Below are 22,581 nucleotides of genomic sequence, written 5' to 3' on the forward strand. Positions count from 1 at the left end.
TGTACTAGATTAAACAGAGGGCGAAATGAAGTCCTTGTTGAAGTCAAAGGCCTCTTATGTGTCAGTTCATTGAAAAAGAAGAACCTGAACTGGATTCTGGGTACAACTTTTTCTGTAAATCTGTATATGGTGAAGTGACTTTAAGTTGTTGTTGTGCTATTCCTAGCCAATCACATTTGAAGAACATCTAGCCCCAAATTTTGAATTTGGATGCACAAAGCTAGTAACATATATCCATATTTAGGTACCTAAATCAGTGGCCTGATTTTTTCAGATATACTAAACATCCCCTGGTCCTATTGACTTCAGTGTGAGCTGTAGATTCTTGGCATTGCTGAAAATCAAGTATTTTATTTAGGTATTAAATATGGATTTAGGTGTCTTACTTTAGACAACTACATTTCCAAATGCTGACCCTCACTCTTAACAAAAGCTGTTTTAAAAGAAAGTTTTGGAGTCACTTGTGTGCAATGCAGTGGAGGTGAAAGCAGATAAAAATCTATTCCATTGGCCCTAAATCTGTCAGAGGAAGGTGGGTGCCAATGTGACATTTTTTCAACCCTTTCAGAAGCTCTTTTGAGAGAGAAGAGTGGCATCTTAGGTTAGGGGAGCCTGGTGTATGGATCCTTGTGTATGGACATTGATATGGCTCAGCTATATACAGATGGTACCTGACATAATGACATCTGCACAATGGGTTCTGATCCATGACTGGAGCTCCTACATGCTACTGCAATACAAATAGCAATAATCTGAGGGAGCTGTGTTTCCAGGTTTCACGTTGAGGGAACGGGGAATAGTGCAGAGGCCTGGAGATACACAGGATTTCATTGCCGATCTCTGTAAACTCACATGGGTGCAGGACCATGTCCCCTCTGTGGACCCATAAGACCCTCCCCATTAAAAATAAGTCAGGAACTTTGTGAGTTACATTTTGTTGAATTTCCTGCATTGCTTTGCCTTGCTTGTGGGTTATTCAAATACATATCAGTGTATTCATGATGAGAAGTGATTGTCTCTCAACAAACTTGTCTATTGCTGGTTTGAGCAAAATGGACACAATTTGCTTTTAAGTGCAAAACAAAAAAAGTAGCTGCGCAGCTGTGGGTATATATATATATATATATTTTTTTTTTAAATAGAAGGAAAGGAAATAAAAAATTGAGGCAATGATAGCCCTGTTGCATATAATGGTGGGTAAGCTAGCCAAATCCACAAACCTGATATTTACTGTACAGATTCCTTTTTAAAAGCTACATTTTCTAAGAGGTTCATTTCAACTGGATCATCTGCTTTTGATGATAGCTTTGAACCCATTTCAAAAAGTTAGTCATTGCCTTGGAGTAGGATCTTTAGAGAGGGTATACTTTAAGACCAACACGTAATGTTTGGTGAGGATGATCAAAGCAGCTGTTGCAGTCTTTATTTTATTTATAGTGCCCAAAGTGTCCTTCAAGTAAGTAGGAGAAAATGGAAAAGTAGTCTTTGGACTTGTATCTTTGAAATGTATAGTTTATTGAAGGTCAGGGATGGGCAGGTCAGGAGCTAAATGTAATTTGTTTGGCCACTTCACATGACCATCACATTTTCCTGCCAGTTTTCAGGCATAATTTTAAAAGACCATTTTCCATCAAGAAGAGAAATGATCCAGTGCTAAATCTTCAAAAGTGCTCGTGCTAAAATGTGCTTTTATGTTTGAATATGCAAATATGTATAAATTGCAGTAGTTGTGTATCAAAATTAAACATGTACAAGTGCAATTTAGCACTTATACTTTTGGAGATTTTAGCTCAGGCCTTGCTCATTTTTAGCAAAGAACCCTGTTGTGGAATCTGAAATACAAATCACTGTTTATTAAAGATTGAACCAAAATTATCACTTCAGCCAATTAATCCAACTCTGTTAGAGAAAATCACAATTTGCAAACTGAATAAATCACTCATTATGAATTTTCCACCCCACCAGAGTTAAAAACTTCTCTGCTACATCACTTAAGGCTGACATTTTTCCCATTGCCTTTGTCCTGTCCGATAACACGCATTTAAATATTATGAGTCAGTCTTCCATAGATACAGTTTAGTGATGTAGCTCAGCTACTAAACTGGACCTTCCTCCTTTTCTTTATCTCTGTCTAGTTGCCTCATTCAATAGCTAGACTGAACTGTACCTGAGTCTGGTTTAGGACTGTATGTAGAAGGCAAGGTCCCTGACCTGTCTCCAGGCGTTCTACCTCTAGAGACCTCTCGTTCTATTGCCATAACGCCACCAAATTATTAAACTGACATGCCTTTCTTCCTCCAAGCTGTTGGAGGAGCGTCATTTAAATTAAGATATATGAGCCTGCACTCTTCCATCCAAAAACTGACCAACAGTATTTGGACAGAACTAAACTTCTGTTTCACTCTCTTGGCTGTCTGCTCTTAACTGCACAAATAAGTGACGGACAGAGCAAAGATCTGGGCTACTATTCCCAGGTGACTCTCTGATGACTAATTGTGAGGCAAGTCCTCAATCTGGACAGAAGGCAACATTATTCATTGGGATCCCCTAGACCGGTGATTCTGAAACTTTTTGTATTGGCACCCCCTATTAGTATATAGGCTTGTTTGTCAGCCTGAGATAGAATTTTGGGTTTGACTTTTTGATACTCTTATATCTTATACTAATGTGTGTGAAGAACAATGAACAAAGACACTGTGTGTAGCATTTCCCACAGCTTTTAGTACAATGAAAGAAGATGAGGGATAGAGCTAAAGTGTTCAGGGTATGGTGGGAGTGTAATGTATGAGCATACACTGGAAGGCTGCCTGGCTCCTCTCTCAAGCCAAGGTCAAGCAACCAGTTAGGAGGGTTAAGGGAGTTGGGAAGGAGGCATAAGACACCCTAAAAGCCAAAGAAAGGCCCGGCCTTGGCCAGAACACAACCTCACTCCTTACCCCTCCCATGGATTACAAAAGAGGTGGGACGAAGACCCCAGACTCATGACCCTCCAGAACGGAACATGACCATAAATTGCATAGGCTTGCGCAGCACATTTCATTAGGGTGTGCACCCAGGGAGCCCTGCCCTAGCCCTGCCCTAGCCCCGCCCCCATCCACTCCCTCCTCCTTCCCGCCCCCTGACTGCCCCCCTCAGAACCTCCAAGCCCCCCGCTCCTTGTCCCCTGACTACTACCTCCTGGGACCCCTACCCCTAACTACCCCCCAGGACTCCACCCCCTATCTAAGCCTCCCTGCTCCTTGTCCCCTGACTGCCCCCCTAGAATCCTACCCCTTACCTGTCCCCTGACTGCCCCGACCCTTATACACACCCTCGCCCCCAGACAGACCCCTGGGACTCCCATGCTTATCCAACCACTCTCCGCCCCCGACAGGACCCGCAAAACTCCCGACCCATACAACCCCCCTGCTCCCTTCCTGCCCCAATCCCTCTCCATACCCCTGCCTCCTGACAGACCCGCCCCCCCGAACTCCTGACTCATCCAACCACCCCAGCTCCTTGTCCCCTGACCAGCTCTCCAGAGACCCTACACCCTAACTGCCCCCCCCAGGACCCTCCTTGCTCCCTGTCCCTGACTGCCCTGATCCCTATCCATCCCCTGCCCCTGACAGACCCTGGGACTCCTATGCCCCATCCAACCCCCCCTGCTCCCTGACTGCCCCCTTCAGAGACCCCCCCACCCCTAACCACCCCCCCGGGATCCCACTCCCTGTCCCCTAACTGCCCCCACTCCTTATCCAATCCCACCGGCCCTGGACCTCTTACCATGAGGCTCTTAGCAGCACATTTAGCTCTGTGCAGAGCCAGACATGCTGCCCCGCGCATGGGTGGCAGGTTTGTAGAAATGTTGGTGGTGCCCAGAACCTGCCCCCCCCAGCTCCACCTCCCACCTGCCTAAGGCTCTGGGATGGAGTTTGGGGATAGGAGGGGGTGCAGGGGTGAGGGCTGTGGGGCTGAGGATGAGGGGTTCATGATGCAGGAGGGGGCTCAGGGCTGGGGCAGAGGATTAGGGTGCGGGGGGATGAGGGTTCTGGCTGAGGATGCAGGGCCGCCCAGAGTGGGGGCAAGGGGGGGCAATTTGCCCCGGGCCATGCAGGGACCCCCATGAGAATGTCGGAGGCTCCCTTCGCCTCCGCCTTCCCCCGGCGCCTCAGCGCGCCGCATCCAGGAGCGGCCCTGGGCAGCGCTGCAGCGCCGTGGTGGCTCCAGCGGGGCCTGAGCTCCTCCCACTCAGAGCAGCGTGGTAAGGGGGCGGGGCTGTGAGCTGCGGCCGAGCGGGAGGAGCTCAGGTCCCGCCGGCAGGGCCGCCCAGAGGATTCAGGGGGCTTGGGGCAAAGCAATTTCGGGGGCCCCTTCCATAAAAAAAAGTTGCAATACTACAGTAACATGTATTTGGAAATGTAAAAAATAACCAGTGAAATACATTCAAAAATTATTTTAATAATTTGAAAATACACAAAATACATTATTTAAAAACATTAAATGCTTTAATGGTATGTATACATTTGCAATTACATAATGAGCTGTCGCTGGGTGATGGTGATAGTTGGTGCCAATGGGCTGTTGCTGCCTGGGGGTGGCACAGCTGTTGCTCAGGGCTGGGTGGGGAGCTGGGCTCTTGGTCGGGGAGTGCCTGGCTCAGAGGGGCTGGGCTTGGAGCTGGGGGTCAGGGCTGTGGGGAATGGGGTCAGAGGGTGCCCAGCTCAGAGGGGCTGGGCTCAGAGCTGTGGGTCAGGGCTGCGGGGGATGGGATCGGGGGTGCCTAGCCCAGAGGGGATGGGCTTGGAGCTGGGGGGGGATGGGGTTGGGGGGGTGCCCAGCTGGCCAGCTCAGAGGGGCTGGGTTGGAGCTGGGGGTTAGGGCTGTGGGGGATGGGGTTGGGGGGTGCCTGGCTCAGAGGGGCTGGGCTCAGAGCTGCGGGGGTGGGATGGGGTCCAGGGGTGCCCAGCTCAGAGGGGCTTACCATGCTGCTTACCCTCCCCTCCCCTGGAGCCCAGTGAGCCGCATCCAGGAGCGGCCCTGGGCAGCGCTGAAGTGGCATGGCTTTGATGAGGGGTTCATGATGCAGGAGGGGGCTCAGGGCTGGGGCAGACGATTAGGGTGTGGGGGGATGAGGGGTTCACAATGCAGGAGGGGGCCCAGGGCTGGTGCAGAGGATTAGGGTGCGGGGGTATGAGGGCTGGGCTTGAGGGGTTTGGGGCATTGGAGAGGCTCAGGGCTAGGGCAGAAGGGCAGGGGAAGAGCAGCCTGCCCTGCCATTAGGGGATGGGGGGCACTAGGACCCTGGGGAAGCAGACAGCCATTGAGCAGGAATGTGCAGCAAAAGCAGACATGGGACAGGAGAGGCCCCCCCCACTTTCTTTCAGGCGGGGATGCTCCTGGGTGGGGGGGGAGACCCATGGGGGGGTGGCAGGCGGGGGGGGGGGAGACCTGTGGGGGGGCGGGGGTGGGAGCCGGCCCGGGAATGCAGGGGAGGGGCCGGCGTCTTGCTGTGCCGGGAGAGTGGAGCCATTTGCCCACCCCTGCATTAGGGCGTGCCTGTGCACACCCAGCACACCCCGTGCACACGCCTATGATAAGTTGTAAGGGGTGTGACTAGGGCATGCACTGCAGGTATATTTGGGCCTGCTAAGGAGGAGGAGGTGGGAATGGGGACACAGGCAAGGCTCTGCGGCATCAGAGCTAGGACGGAACACTGGGAAACAGGCAGTGACAGCGTGTAGAGCAATGGATATGCTTGCTTGGAACTAACCCCAATAAACATTGCATTGTCTGTGCTTCGGACTTCTGGTCTTCTGCTTTCTGTCTGCGTGACAAGAACCAGGGGAGTGGGTGAAGTGAAAGCTCTCTACAACCCCTTCAAACAGCAAGCCTGATTGTGACCCCCATCCCTTATAAATTAAAAACACATTTTTTATATTTAACTATTTTAAATGCTAAATTTATAACCCTATTGTTTAAAATGCATTTACCTTTTCTCACCGTTTTAAAATTAAAACTAAAACACATTTTTATCGAATGATTGGTATAAGCAGCAAAGTTATTTTTTAATATTGGGGGAGGGGTGTGAAGAAACTTTTTCAGTATCACTTTTCACAGCAGACTTAGTGCCCATTGCCACTCTTACTTCTGTGCTGCTGCTGGCAGCGGCACTGCATTCAGAGCTGCATGGCCAGAGGGTGGCACTACTAGCTGGGGATCCAGCTCTGAAGGCAGTGCCACTGGCAGCGGCAGCACAGAACTGCATAAATAAGGGTGGAAATGCTATACCATTCCACCCTTACTCCCTGCATAACATTTGACCTTTGCATAGGGAGGGATGGCTACAGGGGGGCTAAGGTAAATTTTGGGGTGGCCCAGCACTGCCCCACCAGTGTGTCAGACTGTTAAATTATAGATTGCTTTTTAAAAAAAAAAAGTTTGTGCCAATCTGTGTTATGATTTGTCTGCAGTCTAATTCAGTTCTTCAGCTGCTGAACAATCAAGCCTTCTAATGTGGTCTCAGTCCCACCTTTTCAGTCTCAAGACAACAAACCTGTGTGCACTAAACTACAATCCCCACAGTTCAATTTCCTTAAAGTGGTGATAAACAAAATATATATTTGGTATTAGGAGCAAGGATCGCTGCATTATATGTTTACAATACTTTTTGAAGTAAATACACTACATTATGATGGAAAGGTGTGTGTAATTTTCTAAAATGCTAGATTTAAATTATATATTTATTTTAGCAGTTGCTCTCTGTTTCATGCATGTGCTCATGACCGCGATGTAATAACCTTCTGACCCCTGAAGGGGTTGCGACCCCCAGTTTGAGAACTCCTGCCCTAAACAAATGCATTGACAGCCACCTGAAAACATCCTACAGCTTTTTTACACTGATCCAGCACTCTCTAACCACTTTCCATATACCACCAGAGACCTTACAAGAATGGTCTCTCCTCATTGTAAGACTCTTCTGAGCATGCTCTGGAGGGTTCCACCTTGCTGGATATAGTACCTAAATAGTTAAATGGTGCCTGCCTAAACTCTATGCAGCTGAATCTCCTATGTTACAGAACAAGTCCTATGTCCTGAACCTATTTATTTTCTGCTTCTTATGTACCTATAAGTCTGCTGATAATTTCTCCCCATTGTACTTTAAGGTGAGTGCTCCTTCCTTTGAACAGACAGGAACAAAGTCTGGGGTGCATTAGCACTGCACCTGACAGACAGACAGTGGGTGGAAAAAGCTCAGGTATTCTAACAACACTGATAATCCTACAGGCTGCAGCACATAAACATAGCTCAACTGTAGGAAAAAATGCTGATTTAAATTTGAATTGGAAGGTTGTAGTAGGAATTGCTCCACTTTGCCCTTGTGAATGATACCTATGGTTACCCTCTCTACTGTTTCCTAATTTACGTATCTCTTATGAAACGAAGGATGTCCTTTTAACTAAAGCTATAATAGAGAGAGATTTTGTATTACAGTTACAGTATCTTACAAAGGAAGATATCAGGCCATATTTTGAAAGATGTATGTGGCAAGCTTATTGGCATAAGTACTCAAATGTGCAATTGGAGGCCTGTGCATACACATCAGTGTGTGCATGCAAAGCTCTAACTCTATGCGTGCACATCTCAGTACTTGCTTATATAGATTTAGTGTATGCAAATAGATGGGTGAATTTTTGCACACTCATGTCTGAAAATGTAGCACTATATGGCTCAGTATAAGGACTGCTCCCAGTTAAATTCATATAAAAATAGTCTGCCTGTGGATTCTGATCTGGAATTTCCTTTTTTCCAAGTAGAAAGAGGGAAGTAAATTGCAGCATACATTTGCTCAGTCAACTTTATTCACAAAGTGAAGGACAGTCTTTTTGGACTAATCCGTTGTGACCAGATTTGACAAGACTTTAAACTTCCAAAAAGTGCTATCATAATGTTTCCATTATCTATAAAATAAACTATCCTTAAATAAAAGTTATTTGTGATACCATATACCCTACTTGTTTGTTTTGTGCATCATAGGTATCTGGATACAACATACCGTATAGACTATGTTCCTCCATATGATTATACGCCATATGTAAGTATATGGAGCAGAAGAGTCTTATTTTACAGTGATGTTTTACATGTAGCTTTATATCTAGAGCATTTAATTAACCTTGGGAAAAGAGGAGGCTGCTTTTGAAATGTTGATTTGTTCATATTTGCATAGAGTCATTAGCAATATAACTGTGGGAGTCAGTAATGAAGTGAGACAGTTATAACAGCTATAATTTATTTTTGAGTTTATTTACTACAGGGACACAGTTCTTAATTTGCCCATAACTTGCTAGCAAACTGTTTATTTAAGATTTCCCTCCACAGCTATTTTCTGTCCTTTCTTGGTTATCTACCACACAAGCTCAGTGTTTTGTGGAAAATAAGATATTTATAACTTTCTTTCCATCTTTGGCTAAACTTGATGCTTCAGCATGATAAAAGCTTAAAGAATTTATTTCTGTGTATCTTCTTTTTTCACCACCACGTGCATGAGTATCAGTGTTCTCTTGATACAAGGAGTGAAAGAATTGTGTTACTGTGTGTAATGTAACAAATAAAAAACTGGAATTGAATAATTAAAATAAAATTAAAACTTAAAGGAATAACAGCTTTTTGGAGAGCAAACCAAATGTTTTGGGAAAGTTGCTTTTTTTTTTTTTTTTTTTTTGAGCACAGAGGTGATTACTGTACCCCCTCAGACTCCTCCATACTTTTAACAAATTTTTATTGTAATCTGAATATATTGTTTGAGAAAGATGCTTGCCTGTCAGACATGGAGTCTGAAGTCTGGTGTTTGTATAAAAGGTACAGCATGTGCATGTGTAAGCTCTCGGACACTGCCCTAGCAACGTACCTCAGCACTGATCGAGAGGGGACCACTTATAGGAATAAAAGGTAGAGGTTAAAATGAGGAGGGAACATGAGGGAGTGCTGATTGCTCCATCTCACTGACTGGTGAATCAAGGATTTGCCATCCATGGGAATCTAAAATAGGAGCAGCAGAAGGACCTGACACCTGGCTGTGGAGTTTCTGGGGCTTCTTGTCTTCCCCCCAATATGTGGAACAACATCTAAGGAAAGAAGAGATGTCCTTTAATAGCCTCTTTTACATGAAGATGAGTCCTCTTAACAGCATTGCCTTCTCTCCAGGGAAAGAGGGGACTCTCACTGAAAGCTTCAAGGGGATAGAAGAAGAGATACTATTTCAGCACCCCTCACCCCAGAGGAAAAAATCCCAGGAGCAACAAAATGGCCTGTCTGGTCCCTTGGGTGACATGGTGTAAGGAGGAAGCTTGATTAATTGAGCCGAGTATTCATTGAGATAGGAATGGTGATAACCTTGTTGGGACATAGAGGCCCATTGGTGGTTCAGCATTGTTTCAGCAACTCTTGTCAGGCCTGACATACTCTCTACACTTAACACACTGTTGTCATAATCTGTATCTAAAAGGTGTCATGGAAAAATCATATACAAACCGGTAACACAGTGGTCCCAAAATCATTGCATAATGTACGAATGGGGTACGTACAAAGAGTTATAAATATGTGCTAGAATTGTGTTTGTTTGCCAAGCAATGTATAAACCCACTCTGCCCTAGACAAAGGAATATGTGTTTCTATCTGACCAGCCTGGTCATCAGGCAGAGACAGTGAAGGTACATTTACATATAAGGTAAACAAAGCTAAGAAGCGGTGGAGAAGACAGCATGACATCTACATCCAAGAAGTACAGAGAAACTTTGGGCTTATTTTTCAGTGAATACTTTTGAAAGATTTACTTTGCTATCAAAGAAGGGGAGAGAGCCGCCTAAGTTATCCTTCACCGAAGGAGTCAGAGAAACAAAGTGCTTTGAGCTCTGTGTGTTGGGTCCTGGCTAAAGAATGGGCTAGCCATGCTGGGAGAGTGACTGTGGGGAGAACCTTCTTTGAACAAAAGATTCGTTTGTTGAGTTTTAGTCTTAGAAAAATATTTTTATTGTTGTTCGTAGCCATTTCTATTCTTATTCCTTTTCTTGGTATCACTTAAACCTATGTCCCTTTTTTAATAAACTTGTTTTACTTTTACCATTATCCAACTCAGTGTTTTGACTGAAGTGGAACGTTAAGTTAATAAGTTAACTAAGTTTAGTTAATAAGCTTTGCTGTACTGTCTTTAAAGGAGCAGTGAAATAAGATTTTGTGGGTGCTACAGTAAGAGGTGCTTAGCACTGCAGAGAAAGACATTTTGGAGGGAGAATGTGGGGCTTGAAGGGTTGTTGAGGTCCCACTGCAAAGAGTAACTGTGTGGTGGAAGCTAGGGCGTTACCTGCCTGCTTGTATGCTGGCTGTTGATGTCAGAACTGTCAGACGCAGAAGCATAGCATTGCATTAAGGCACTCAGAGTTGCAAGGCAGCTGTCAGCTGACCTACTTACTGGCCTGGGAGAATCAAGAGTATCACATTACTCTGCTTTTATTTGGTGGGGTGTGCTGGATTTGGCAGCTTTGGTGTATGTTGGTTGATAGTTCAATAAAACACAACTTTCCTCTGGCAAGTTTAAAATCTTCTATAATGCAAGGAACTGCATTAAGAGTTTCAAAAATTTTCTGAGGAAGGATCCTAAGCCCTCTCTTTTTATTTGTTGTTTTTACATCAATACAGGTTCTCTGTCTTGATCTAGTCATCTCATAAATGATGTTGGCCATGCTTAACCGGCCATTTTTCACCAGAGAGGTAGCCTCCCCTACAGCTCCACACATTGCCCAAATATATATAATATATTGTATATGTAATACACACACACACACACACACACACACACACACTTACTTATGCTTGAGTGGGCTAGGGGCCTACTTTGGCACTTGAATACCTTTTAGACACCTCCTCGCCTCTCAACCCCATTCTCTTCCCCCTACTGCATCCTGTCACCAGAAGATGATGCAGTACCACATCATTTCATGACTTTGCAATGCATTACAGCAACTACAATAATTGAATGAAATACATATCACAGCTATTTAGGGCCCAGATTTGGGGGGGAAAAAAAGGGTGGGTCTTTTGAATTCATATTTAGGCACCTAAATAATTTTCCGAGTTTTTCAGAAGCACTGAGCACACTGCAACTTTGATTGATTAAGACATTTTGCAAACCCTCTGTACCTCCCAATCCTGGTCTGTCAGTATGTTCAACTGGTCAGACAACCCATTAGCTAAAATGCCATTGGTTGCCTGGAGTTCTGTCTACACGATATTGCAGCTGAACCAGCAATAGCAGCAGTGAGAAATTTTATAGGAAAGAAACTAGTATAAACAGACTATTTATAGCAGAACTTCCCCATCTTTGAACAAAAACTTACTATAAATACCTGGAAAAGTTTCTTTTTATCACAGGCCTAGCATCAGATCCTGAAAGACTTCCGTTTTTCTTGTTTGTCCTGTTCTAAGGCACAGTTTTATTGAAATTATATGATATTTTGCTTAGCACATCATGCCCAAACAAGGTGAAAATGGCAGTCAGGAAAAAATATGCAATATGCACAACAAAACAATTTCTATAATATTCTGTGTTCAATAGGAAAAGGATAAGTATAAATCATAATCATGGAGGCATGGAGTTCAAGGCCAGAAGAGACCATCAGATCATCTAGTCTGACTTCCAGTATGCCACGGGCCATCAAACCTCACCCACTTATTCCTGCATTGAACCCAATAACCTGGATTAAAGTATTTATAACCCTCAGGAGACTAAACCTATTGTGCACCATAGGCAGAGAACAGAAGGTACCAAGATGCACCAATGCTGGAGGCTCCTGCAATTGCTGGCAATTGTTTTCGTGAGATTGACCCAGATGATCCTAGCAAGCGACCCATGCCCCGGGCTGCAGAGAAATGTGAAAAACCCCAAGGGCCCTGCTAATCTGATCTGGAGGAAAATTCCTTCCTGACTCCAAAAATGACAATCACTTTGACAATGAGAATGTGAGCAAGACTCACCAACAGAGCATCAGAGAAAGAGAGAATTCTCTGCACCAGCCCAGCCCATCTGGTATTCCAGCTCCAGCTGTGGCTATCTCTGGTACTTCAGAGGAAGGCAGAAGGGGAACAAAAACCCAAACAGAATAAATTACACATAAATGAATCTGTTCCCACTGAAGTGAATGGCAAAACTCTCTTGACCCATTGAAATGTAGGAGCAAGCCCATAGACAAGTGATTTAGCTTGTTTGCATTTTATCATATATTTATAATAAATGTAGAAACCTTTCACTTGGACGTGATAGAAATCACATATTGATATAAATAAAAGTTGAGGTAAAATTTCTGTTTTGTACACCAAAAATGGAAAGTTTAATGCAGTACTTAACTTGGGGAAGGAAAAGAGGGTTCATGTTATGGTCTGGATGCCTTACTTTATGTGCCAGTGACTTTAGTAGGATGAGAATCATGGCCATATACTCTTTTTAAATAGTATAACTTTTTCTGTAAAGTGTTTGCACACAAAAGTCAATTGTCATTTGACTGAGTGTTTTGATAAACTACCCCTAGGATGTTGGCCATGCTTAACTGGCCATTTTTCTTTCATTAGGTATATGACAGTTTGCATTGTATTTGCCAAGAATATATTAACCTACAATAGAATGGTATGTAATAGTGGGGCTATATCTATACAACTTATGAATTTTGATTGATATTGTTGTATAATGAAAATCTGTCTTGAGTGCTTGTACGTGTGTGGGTCCACCTTTGCTGACGGGCTCTGTAGCATGTATGCACCAGACCAATACAATACAAAGGTGCTTAGGACTTAAAGACCCGATTCAGGTGCAAACATCTGGGACAGTGGATGAGCTGCATCCTTAGAAAACAGTTTTAGCTGACTCCAGAAAGGAGGCGGGAAGGTAGGAGCAATGAAAAGTTACCAGGAGTAGAACGAAAGAGACCAGGTGACCAGGAGGAGTTTTAAATAAAGAAATACACAGGAATAGGGGGAGTGAGGCAGAAAGAGGAAGGGTGGGGCAGGAGTGGACAATGTCACAGAAGCATGAGGAAGAGACCAGCTAGTATGCAGCAGCTTGCATTTGGTGGGAACTCTGCGTGCCTCGATCCAGCTGGTTTCCCAAGGACTCACATTGTTTTGTATGATCCATACTCTCCTGTGCATGACACAATTAAGTATAACAGAACATAAAGGCATAGGCGCCGACTCTGTTGGTGCTCCAGGGCTAGAGCACCCATGGAAAAAAAACAGTGGGTGTTCAGCACCCACTGGTGGCCTCGCAGATCAGATCCTCTCCCTTCCGCCTAGTGCCTCCCGCCTGCTGGTGGCCCTGCCGATCAGTACCTCCCCCTCCCTGGGCCTCCTGCCAGCCGCTATCAGCTGTTCAGTGATGTGCAGGAGGTGCTGGGGAGGAGGGGGCGGAGCGCACTTGGGGGAGGGGACAGAATGGGTGTGAGAAGGGGTGGGGCCTTGGAAAGGGTGGAATGGGGGCGGGACCTGGGGCCAAGCAGGGGTCAAGCACACCTGGGGAAATGAGGAAGCTGGCCTCTGTGCATAAAGGTGTTATACTTTGTACAGTCTATGTTTATTGACTGCTTCACATGTATTTCATGCCTTGAGAAAGAGAGTTATTAAACTGTAAACCAGAACCTTCACTCCTTTGGGTGGAATTTTGGGAAAAGGGGGTGTTTTGAGTTACCAGGATATCTCAGGGGTCATTCAGAGCTGCTCCTGGGGCCCAAAGCAGTGGGCTGAGACGCCCCAGTTCCTCGAAAGGGTAACAGACTGTGAGTCAGTGCCCAGGAAATGTGCCAGAGAGGTGTAGAGAGGAATCAGTGCTGCAGCCTGCTGAATCACTAGGAGCTTGAAACACCCCAGGGTCCCAGAGCAGCACAGGCTTGGATTTCCATTACAGCAGTCTTGGTGGGGAGCTGGAACAGGGCACTTGGTAGGATCTTTGACAAGTATTTACACTCCTTATGAAAGCTTTTTGTTGATTAAAGGAAGCAGAAAAACTTTCTTAATATGAACACCTATAGAAAAATATATATAATTAAATAATGTATTTGCTTTGTATCATTTGCTATGTTTTCTACATTTATAAAGAAACAGGTTTAAGCAAAAAGTTGATACAGACCATAGCTTATGAAATATACTTTAAAAACCTACATATAGGTGCTTAGTCAAAACATTTTTTTAAAGATACAGGATAGCAATATCCATCAAACAAGAAATATGATTGTTAGTTTAACAGTATTCAAAGGAATTAAACTCTTCTTCAGTACTGTTCAAAGCAAAGAAACAACGAGGAATGAATTCTCCATAGAGCAAAAGATAGACATGAAATAATGAAGACTTCTTGAAAGCCTGTTTTGTAATTTTATACAGCAGGAGAGAAGCTCAAATAGGATGTCTCTTTTTATGAGTTGTAGTTTTATACTTACTTTTTATACCTTCTCTCAAGCCCTTAGGCAATAACTGCCCATGCATATACCATCTAACCTTCTAGTTCTAATAAAGCTCAGTACTCTGATTCTGTGATCAAACAAAACATTTTTTTAATCCTTTGTTGTTTTGTTCAGCAGCTCTGGTCATCTAATTTTCAGCATCCTTGGCTTGCTGTAAAATTAATAGCTATTCCAAACAAAAATTGGTTCATTAGTGTAGGATCTTGTGCTCAATATCCCTGTCAAATATAACCCTGGCCTGTTCCGACAGAAGTAAGCTTCCCTTTGGGGTGTGAATAATGATATGATGCCCTGTTTTATTAAACTAGATGTCCACGTAAGACAGACTGCAAATAAATATCCCAGATAGTGCTCCTTTACTAAGGCAAATTCACAAAAGGAATTAATATTGCTGTTTTTTTTTTCCTTGAGCTTTGTTTCTAACAATTGCCTTGATACATTATGAAGCAATTCCAAGATATGAAAACATGGTTAGTGATATTACTCCTTTGAATGGATGCTATTTACGTTCATAAAAAAATGACACTTACAAAAATAATTACCATAGTTTGCTTTTTAACACATTGTAAATTCTGAAACAAAAGAGTCCTTTGAGCTCTTTGAGTGCTGGTCCCTATAAGTATTCGCGATGGCTACACATATGCCTGAGACTGAAAGATTCAGTTCTTCACTAGCAGTGTCCATTGGTCTTTTCCTGTGCCTTCATGTGCTCCAAACTGAGGGCATAAGGGGTGATGTGAACCAACTGCCTTTCTAGTTCCTTTCTACTGCTTATGGGCTGAGATGGAACTTCAGTAGCATCCACAGCTTTCCTAGTGTTCCTGCCTTCTATTCAGTTTTTTGGGTGTGTTTTTTTTTGGGTAAATTGTTTTATTTTATTGTAGCTAGTTAGAGTAGTGTTGGGGGTAGGAGGTATCCTCCAGGCCACCCCCACTCTTCAGACTACCTATTATGCCTCAAAGCCTCAGCTTTACGTCCTGCCTGGCTTGCCCCCAAGTCTTCCCAGTTAGTGATCCCTAAACCTCCTGTTTGTGCTTCCTTGGGGACTGTCTCATTCCATTCATGTGCAATTTTGAGAATTCTGGGTTAAGAAGCATCTGATGGAACTCTAAGGCCACAGCTCAACCTTGGGGTTTCTGGGTTGAGCCATTAGCATCCTTTTGGACATGGCATTTTGCAGTCCTGGATGGTAAGAGTGCAGATTTAAAGACTCTACCAGGTGTGGATGGAAGAAGGTAAAAGGAAACACTCATAAGAAGCAGTAGAAATCTGCACTTAAAACCCTCTAACATATCTGCCTCCTCTAACTCAGATGAGACTCTATGCCCCGGTATGGGTCTGCAGCTCCCAATGAACATGGGCCAATACTGAGAGCCAGGGATACCCACAGCCTACTGCCTATGTAAGGGATGGGTCTGGTTCCATCATCAGAGAAGGAAAGGAGAGTGTGATCACCCTCTGCACTGGCCGTTCCACACTACATGAGGAAGAGGGACTTAGCAGTACTAACAGCTACCTCCTGCACTGAATCTGCACTGTCCAATCCACCAACACATAGAGTCCCTCCTCACTCTTCTGCTGGACCCAGCTATGCTATTCTTGAGGAACTAGGGTTTACATCAACTCAGAGTCACTGCTACTTTCTGTTCCAGTGATCTCCAGAGAAATACTTACACCATTGGTACACCACTCCCTGGTCCCTTCCACCAGTTGGAGTGTTGACCTCTGGGCACCAAAAGTGTGCCATTCACCAATTCAATCTACCAATCATGGCATAAGACATGAGGTACTGACAGCTCTGCCTGTAGATGCCAAGGACCCTTATTCCTCCGGCGAGATTGAGTCCGATGCACTGACCACTCCAATGGTCCCAAGGTTTGGCACGGGTGCCCTCTCCCTGCCTCAAGACATATCAGCAGGCCTGGGACCAGTGGTGCCCTCCACTATGGGGTTTTATACCCATACAACCCTATATTTGGGCTTTATTGGCACCCTTGGGTCCGATACTTTGGGCCTCCTGACTCCAAGGGATCAGAGTAGGAATATGAACACAACTCTTCTTAGCGGGAAAAGCCTCAGCCTACCCACCCTTCCCATCCAGGAGCACTGTGAAGAGGAGGAATACCCCAACCAGCTGGAACTGCCTGATCCACCTGCAGCTCTGTCTTCCTTGTCTCCTGACAAAGCAGTGATGATGGTTTCACCTTCGCCACCTGATGATTTTAAACAATTTCAGGACCTCCTCAGGATGATTTGTGAAGGCTTTACAGATCCCTCTGGAAGAAGTTCAGGACCCTACTCACAAGCTTCTGGGCATCCTCCAAACTATGGGCCCTGGTAAGGTGGCACTTCCCATCAATAGCACAATATTAGAACTGGCCCCAGCTGTTTGGCACACTGCGGTTAACTGTGCCCCAACCCCAAAAAAGACTGAGAAGAGATACTTTTGTCTCATCTAAAGAGGCAGAATATTTTTCCCCATCCTGTCCCAACTTTGCTAGTAGTTCAAGCCAGTACCAAGCACAACAGATTGCAGTAGCCTTGGTTACCCCATTCAACAGGGAGAAAACTGGACCTTCCTTGAGAGGAAGAGCTTCTCTTTTGCCAGCCTACAATTCCAGACAGCAAATTACCAGGCTCTGGATTTTGAAATGACTCATTATAATAAGGTGTCTCCATTTGCTAGCAAGCTTCCTCAGGCGTTCAGGCTACAATTTCAAACTGTTCTGGATGGTGAATAGCTTAATTGTCCCTCCAAACATCTTTCAAAGCAACTGACTTCATTTCTCGCTCCATGGAAACTTCAGTAGTTATAAGGTGGGTTTCTTGGCTTCAGTCTTTGGGGTTTCCTACTGAAGTCCAAGCGATGGTAGAAAACCTCCTCTTCAAGGTTAACCTTATGTTCAGCAAAAAAAATAGACAAATCATTTCACTCTCTCAAAGACTCTGGGTCTACCCTCTGCTTGCTGGGGATTTACTTGGAGGAAAGTAATCTAAGCCACTGTCATAGACAGTGTCTCGCTCCCTAGCCCTTCTTCCATCAATGAGCTTATGAACCACCCAGGAAACCAGAAGTTACACCACTGCAGGCAGAATGCCCCTTACCATTGCTTTCCCCCTCACCAGCTATCCCATGCCAAGAAGTCATTTTGATGGGACCTTCAAGAGCTACAAACCAGTCTTGGTGTAGCCATACAGTCTCACCCCCTTCAGTGGCCACCTGTTCCATTTCTTTCCAAAATGGCAACATGTTACTTCAGACAGATGGAAAGGAATTAATCTCCAAGACCCATTCCTACACTAAACCCCCACTCCCTGTCCCTCTTCAGGGATCCCTCTCATGACAGGTTCCTCAGACAGGAGATAAAATCCTAACCTTCAGTTAGGAGCCATAGAATCCATGCCTCGTCAACACAGGAGGAAGGGTTTCTATTTGAGATACTTCCTCATTCCAAGAAGGAGACCATTCTATATCTCAGACAGCAGAATGTCTTCATATGCTGTTTGAGATTCAGGATGACCACTCTGGATTCCATAATCTCTGTTGTATTAATTTAGGAGGAATATACGGGTTAAAGGTGTAAAAATAGTCTAGTAACTGTCCAACATTAAACAGTGTTAAGCAAGGTTTGGGTTTTGGTATTCAGAGACCTCATCCTGATTAATACCATGGCAAACGCATCATTTAAAAATACTTTAAAAGTTTTATCAAACAAGACAAGAAGGGAAAACAATCTTTGAAAATATAAAGTATTACATAAGGCTTTCATATTAGCAACATCCCTTTTTCCTTTTCCCCTTTAGCTGGAGAGCACTTTTAGATGTAAAACCTCTCTTGTCTCACAGTCTCTTAGATTATTGCAATAACTAGCTTTTTGGGGAAAAATAAGAAATTAGTTGAGATGGGCTGGAGTTGTTGCAGCTGTTGTTGTTAAACTCCAATCTTGTTTCATCCCAGGTGGTGTTTTGGGATCCAGAAGTGGCAATGGGTCCCTCTAACTGGCCTGGTCAGGACAGGACATCTCTTAAGATCAAGATGATGTAGGCCTGGGGTCCTAGGAGATGATGGGGATGGCAGCCATGATGGTGAAGATCACTCCAGTAGTCAGTTTTTCTCCCTAAAGTCTCTTTCTTTAAGGACCTCAAAAGGGAGTGATGGGTGGAATAGCCCATCCCCTCATTATTTTGTCCATGAATTATGCCTAGTTTCCAACACACTGATTTTCATCACTGACTTCTGGTTCCCACTTTTATTGTGTACCAAGCATGATCTTCACAAAGTCTTGGAGTTATATCAGTAGGCATTTGTGTTTGGACTAATTCAGTCTGTCTCCCTTTCTTACCTTTTCCCATCAATGTTTGTAATAGGTTATTGTGACATGAACTTCCATTTACTTTTTACAGTTGCTCACAATTAGGGTAAATTTGTAGGCCCAATTATCGCAACATCCCTTTCCTCAACAAAGGCTACTGGTTTGCAATTCTCAGTTTGAAGGATGTCTATTTTCATATAGACATTCACCCATCTCACTGGAATTTTCTGTGCTTTTTGGTGAGACTAGAACATTACCAGTACAGGGTTCTTTTTGGCCTCTCGATAGCCCCAAGAGTTTTCACAAAGGAGTCCTCGGTGGTAGCAATACACTTTGTTGCCAGGGCAGTCCAGTTTTTTCCTAACCTTGATGACTAGCTGCTCACAGGACTGTCATTTGGGGAAGTTCAATTTACAATATACTCAGTTTCCTGCAATTTGTAGGACTTCAAATGAACCTAGAAATGTCCAGTTTAATCGCCATGCAGATTATAGAATTAATTGGAGCAACTCTGGACTTGACTTCACCCAAAGCTTACTTAGCTAAAGACAGGGTCTTGCAATCAGGGATCTCAAAAATCACCTAACTCTGACTGAGTCCATAGATGACAGCTCATTTCTGAGCTCATACAAATGGCTCCCTGCAGATACAAAACACTCTTCACCAGGCTCCATCTTCCATGCCTTCAGGCATGGCTCTGCATGCTGAATAGAGATATCTTAGACAAGTTAGTATCCCTCAGAGTGTTCTGTCTTCTCATCTGGTGGGGAAAAAAAGAAATTGTGTTTGTAGGGGTTCCCTTTGTTTCCCCTCCACCTACAAAGAATCTAATCACAGACCGCCCCCTTCCCTCCAGATTGGGGAGCACATCTGGGCATCCAAGGAGTGCAAGGTTCTTGGACTCAACAGGAGTCCCAGTTACACATCAGTCTACTCAATCTTCGGGCAGTGCATGAGGCTTGCAAAAGGTTTCTGCCTTTCAGATGTTCACATCATGTCAGACAACGTAACAGCAGTACTCTACATAAACAAGAGACAAGCTCTGGAACTGATGCATCTAACACCAGTTCACCCTATCAGCAGTGCACCTTCCCAGAGTAATGAACACTGTAGCAGACAGCCTCAGCAGAGACCACTTCCACAGAGACTGCGAGTGGGTACTTCACAACTTGGTGGTGCAGAACGTCTTCTGTCAGTGGGACCCCCGTCATGGGACCTCTTTGCATCCCAGTTAAGAAGAAATGTCCAGCCTATTGCTCCTGTGTTGCTCAAGTGCACAATTCCAGAGGGGATTCATTCATGGTTCAGTGGTCAGAGCCACTAATGTATGCATTCACACTCATTCCGCTCCTACATGATGTCCTGAAGAAGATCACCCAGCACAAATTGACAGTGATCCTAGTGATTTCGTGATGGCTGAGACAGTTTTGGTTCACCAGTATCTACCAGATGTCCATGTGTTGCTGAACCTTCTGACTCAGAACAAAGGCAAAACCGTCCATCCCAACCTGATCTCCCTCCACCTCACAGCTTGGTATTTGGATGGGTGACAAGCATAGAAAAGTCTTGCTGCAAGGAAGTCCAATCCATCCTCAGCCACAGCAGAAAAGCTTCCATGAGAAAATACTATGCTGCCAAGTAGAAGAGATTTTTCATCTGGTGGCAGCATCGCCACATACATCCATTAGACTTTGGCATTCCTACCATATTGGAATATCTCCTTTCCCTGAAGTCTTTGGTTTTATCCATTAGCTCATTGTGTGTGCACTGGGAGCAATCAACGCTTTCCATTCTCCAGTAGATAAATGTCTGGTGTATGCCCACCCTATGACCATGACATTTCTGAGGGGTCTTGTCAGAGCCTCCAGTATCAGTGTCAATTCCTAACTGGGACTGTAATCTCCTACTGTTGGCACTTATGAATCCACCATTCGAGCCTTTGGCCTCCTGTTCCCTTCTCTATCTATTTATGAAAGTAGTCTTCCTAACAGCAATCACTTCAGCTAGGAGAGTTGGGGAGCTTGTGGCTTTTATGGCAGACCCTCCCTACATGGTGTTCCATAATAACAAAGTGTCCCTAAGATTACATCCCAAATTCATTGCAAAGGTTCCCTCCAGATTCCATGTGAATTGGACTATCCATCTAGCAGTATTCTACCTGAACGTCATGACACTAGAGAGGCTGGGAAACAATTCCCAGGATATTTGTAGAGCTTTGGCTTTTTTACCATCAAAGGACAAAGCCCTTTTGAAAATCCCTGAGATTATTCATCTCCTTTGCCAAGTGGATGAAAGGGGAGGCAATTTCATTTCAAAGGTTCCCAAAATAGCTTGCAGGCTGTATTCTACTGTGTTATGATATGATGTTAATTCCTCTTCCTCAAGGTATGAGGGCCCACTCAACTAGAGCACACACTATCTCGGTATCTCAACTGGAGGACATACTACTTCTCTGCAAGGCATACTTTTTGTAGAAATCTGTAGAGCAGTGACATGGAGCTCATTGCACACCTTTACCAAAAACTACATATTGGTCCAAGCTTCTTTAGCATCCTTTGGTACAGCAGTCCTGCAATCTGTGGTGTACCATGGGTCTTCACACCCTCCTCCTCAATGAGTACTGCTTGTGAGTCACCCACAGTGAATATCTACAGGTACTAGCATTTGAAGAAGAAAGGGAGGTTACTTACCTTGATAGTAACTGAAGTTCTTCAAGATGCCTGGTCCCTGTTGGTATTCCACGACCTGTCCGCCTTCTCCTCTGCTCAGTTGTTTACTTGATTTGCAACAGAGTAGGAACTTCAGAGACAGTTTGTCTTTGCCATCACTTTTGCCCTTGGTTCGGAGCACAAGGAGGCACAGGGCACAGGTGAGCCAACAGATGCTGCTAGTGAAGAATCTTCCAGGCTCAGGTGCATGGAGCACATGAGAACCAACAATGAATATCCGTAGGGACCACACATCTTGAAGAATTCCAGTTATTGTAAGGTACGTTACCCTTCTTTTCTTAGAAAAAAATTGCACAAGAATAAATACTTTTATCATTGTTTAGTTTAATTACAAAAATAATCTCCAAAAGCTAGGAAATAAATCAGTCTTCCAAGTTCACCGATCTTGGCCACTAAACCATACGTATCCTGTGGTCTACAATTGAGTGAATCAGATATTGGGACCAGACATTTAATTAGGAGATACAATTATATTCTGTGAAGTGGTTTAATTTCTTTCCGGTTAAAATTTGACCATAATATGAGCAAGATGTTAACATTTCTGTTTGCTGAAGAATGAACTACTATAATCTCTCTTGTTTCCACAGGTTGGAGCCCAACCAGATGGTTATTCTATAGTTCATAGAAAATGTCACTCTCAGTTTACTGACACAGCAGATTACAGAAGACATGGTATCAACACATGGCAAGATGAGAGTGGGATATATGCTACTGTGGATATAAAGCAACAGGTCTTCCCAGTAACTAATCCTATACCGTCAAACGTGCATGAAGATAATTTCTAAGCAGTTATAATAGAATCTGAAATAGACACATTGTATGTTATGTATTAACTATTTTCCAAATATTCCAATAAATATTTTTTAAATGCTTGCTACAGTAGATGCATTGTTCTGCAAGTGATCTCTTTATATTGGGTTGCACTATACCAACCTTGAATGAAGGTTTCCTATATATTGAGTATTTTTATGATTAAGCATTTTGTGGATCTTTTACAGATTATATATACACTGATCTTAGCTGAACACTGTTGCTGTGATGGGAGAGTTTATCATGGGA

At 44.1% G+C, this 22,581-nt stretch overlaps 1 protein-coding gene across 2 annotated transcripts in view; it reads left to right on the forward strand.

The window, feature by feature from the left end:
- The window catches only part of CFAP95 (cilia and flagella associated protein 95), a 97,065-nt gene that overhangs the window by 26,521 nt on the left and 47,963 nt on the right, over positions 1–22,581 (forward strand). The window contains exons 5-6 of one of the 2 annotated variants that reach the window (XM_045020292.1): positions 8,017–8,074; positions 22,110–22,401. In XM_045020292.1, coding sequence (XP_044876227.1) covers positions 8,017–8,074; positions 22,110–22,307 — 256 coding nt within the window. In that variant the 3' untranslated portion in view covers positions 22,308–22,401. Of the gene's footprint in view, positions 1–8,016; positions 8,075–22,109; positions 22,402–22,581 lie in introns of those variants that run through there. The other variant, XM_045020293.1, reaches the window with a different exon arrangement.

Source organism: Mauremys mutica, chromosome 6 (assembly GCF_020497125.1).
Source record: "Mauremys mutica isolate MM-2020 ecotype Southern chromosome 6, ASM2049712v1, whole genome shotgun sequence".
NCBI lineage: Eukaryota > Metazoa > Chordata > Testudines > Geoemydidae > Mauremys > Mauremys mutica.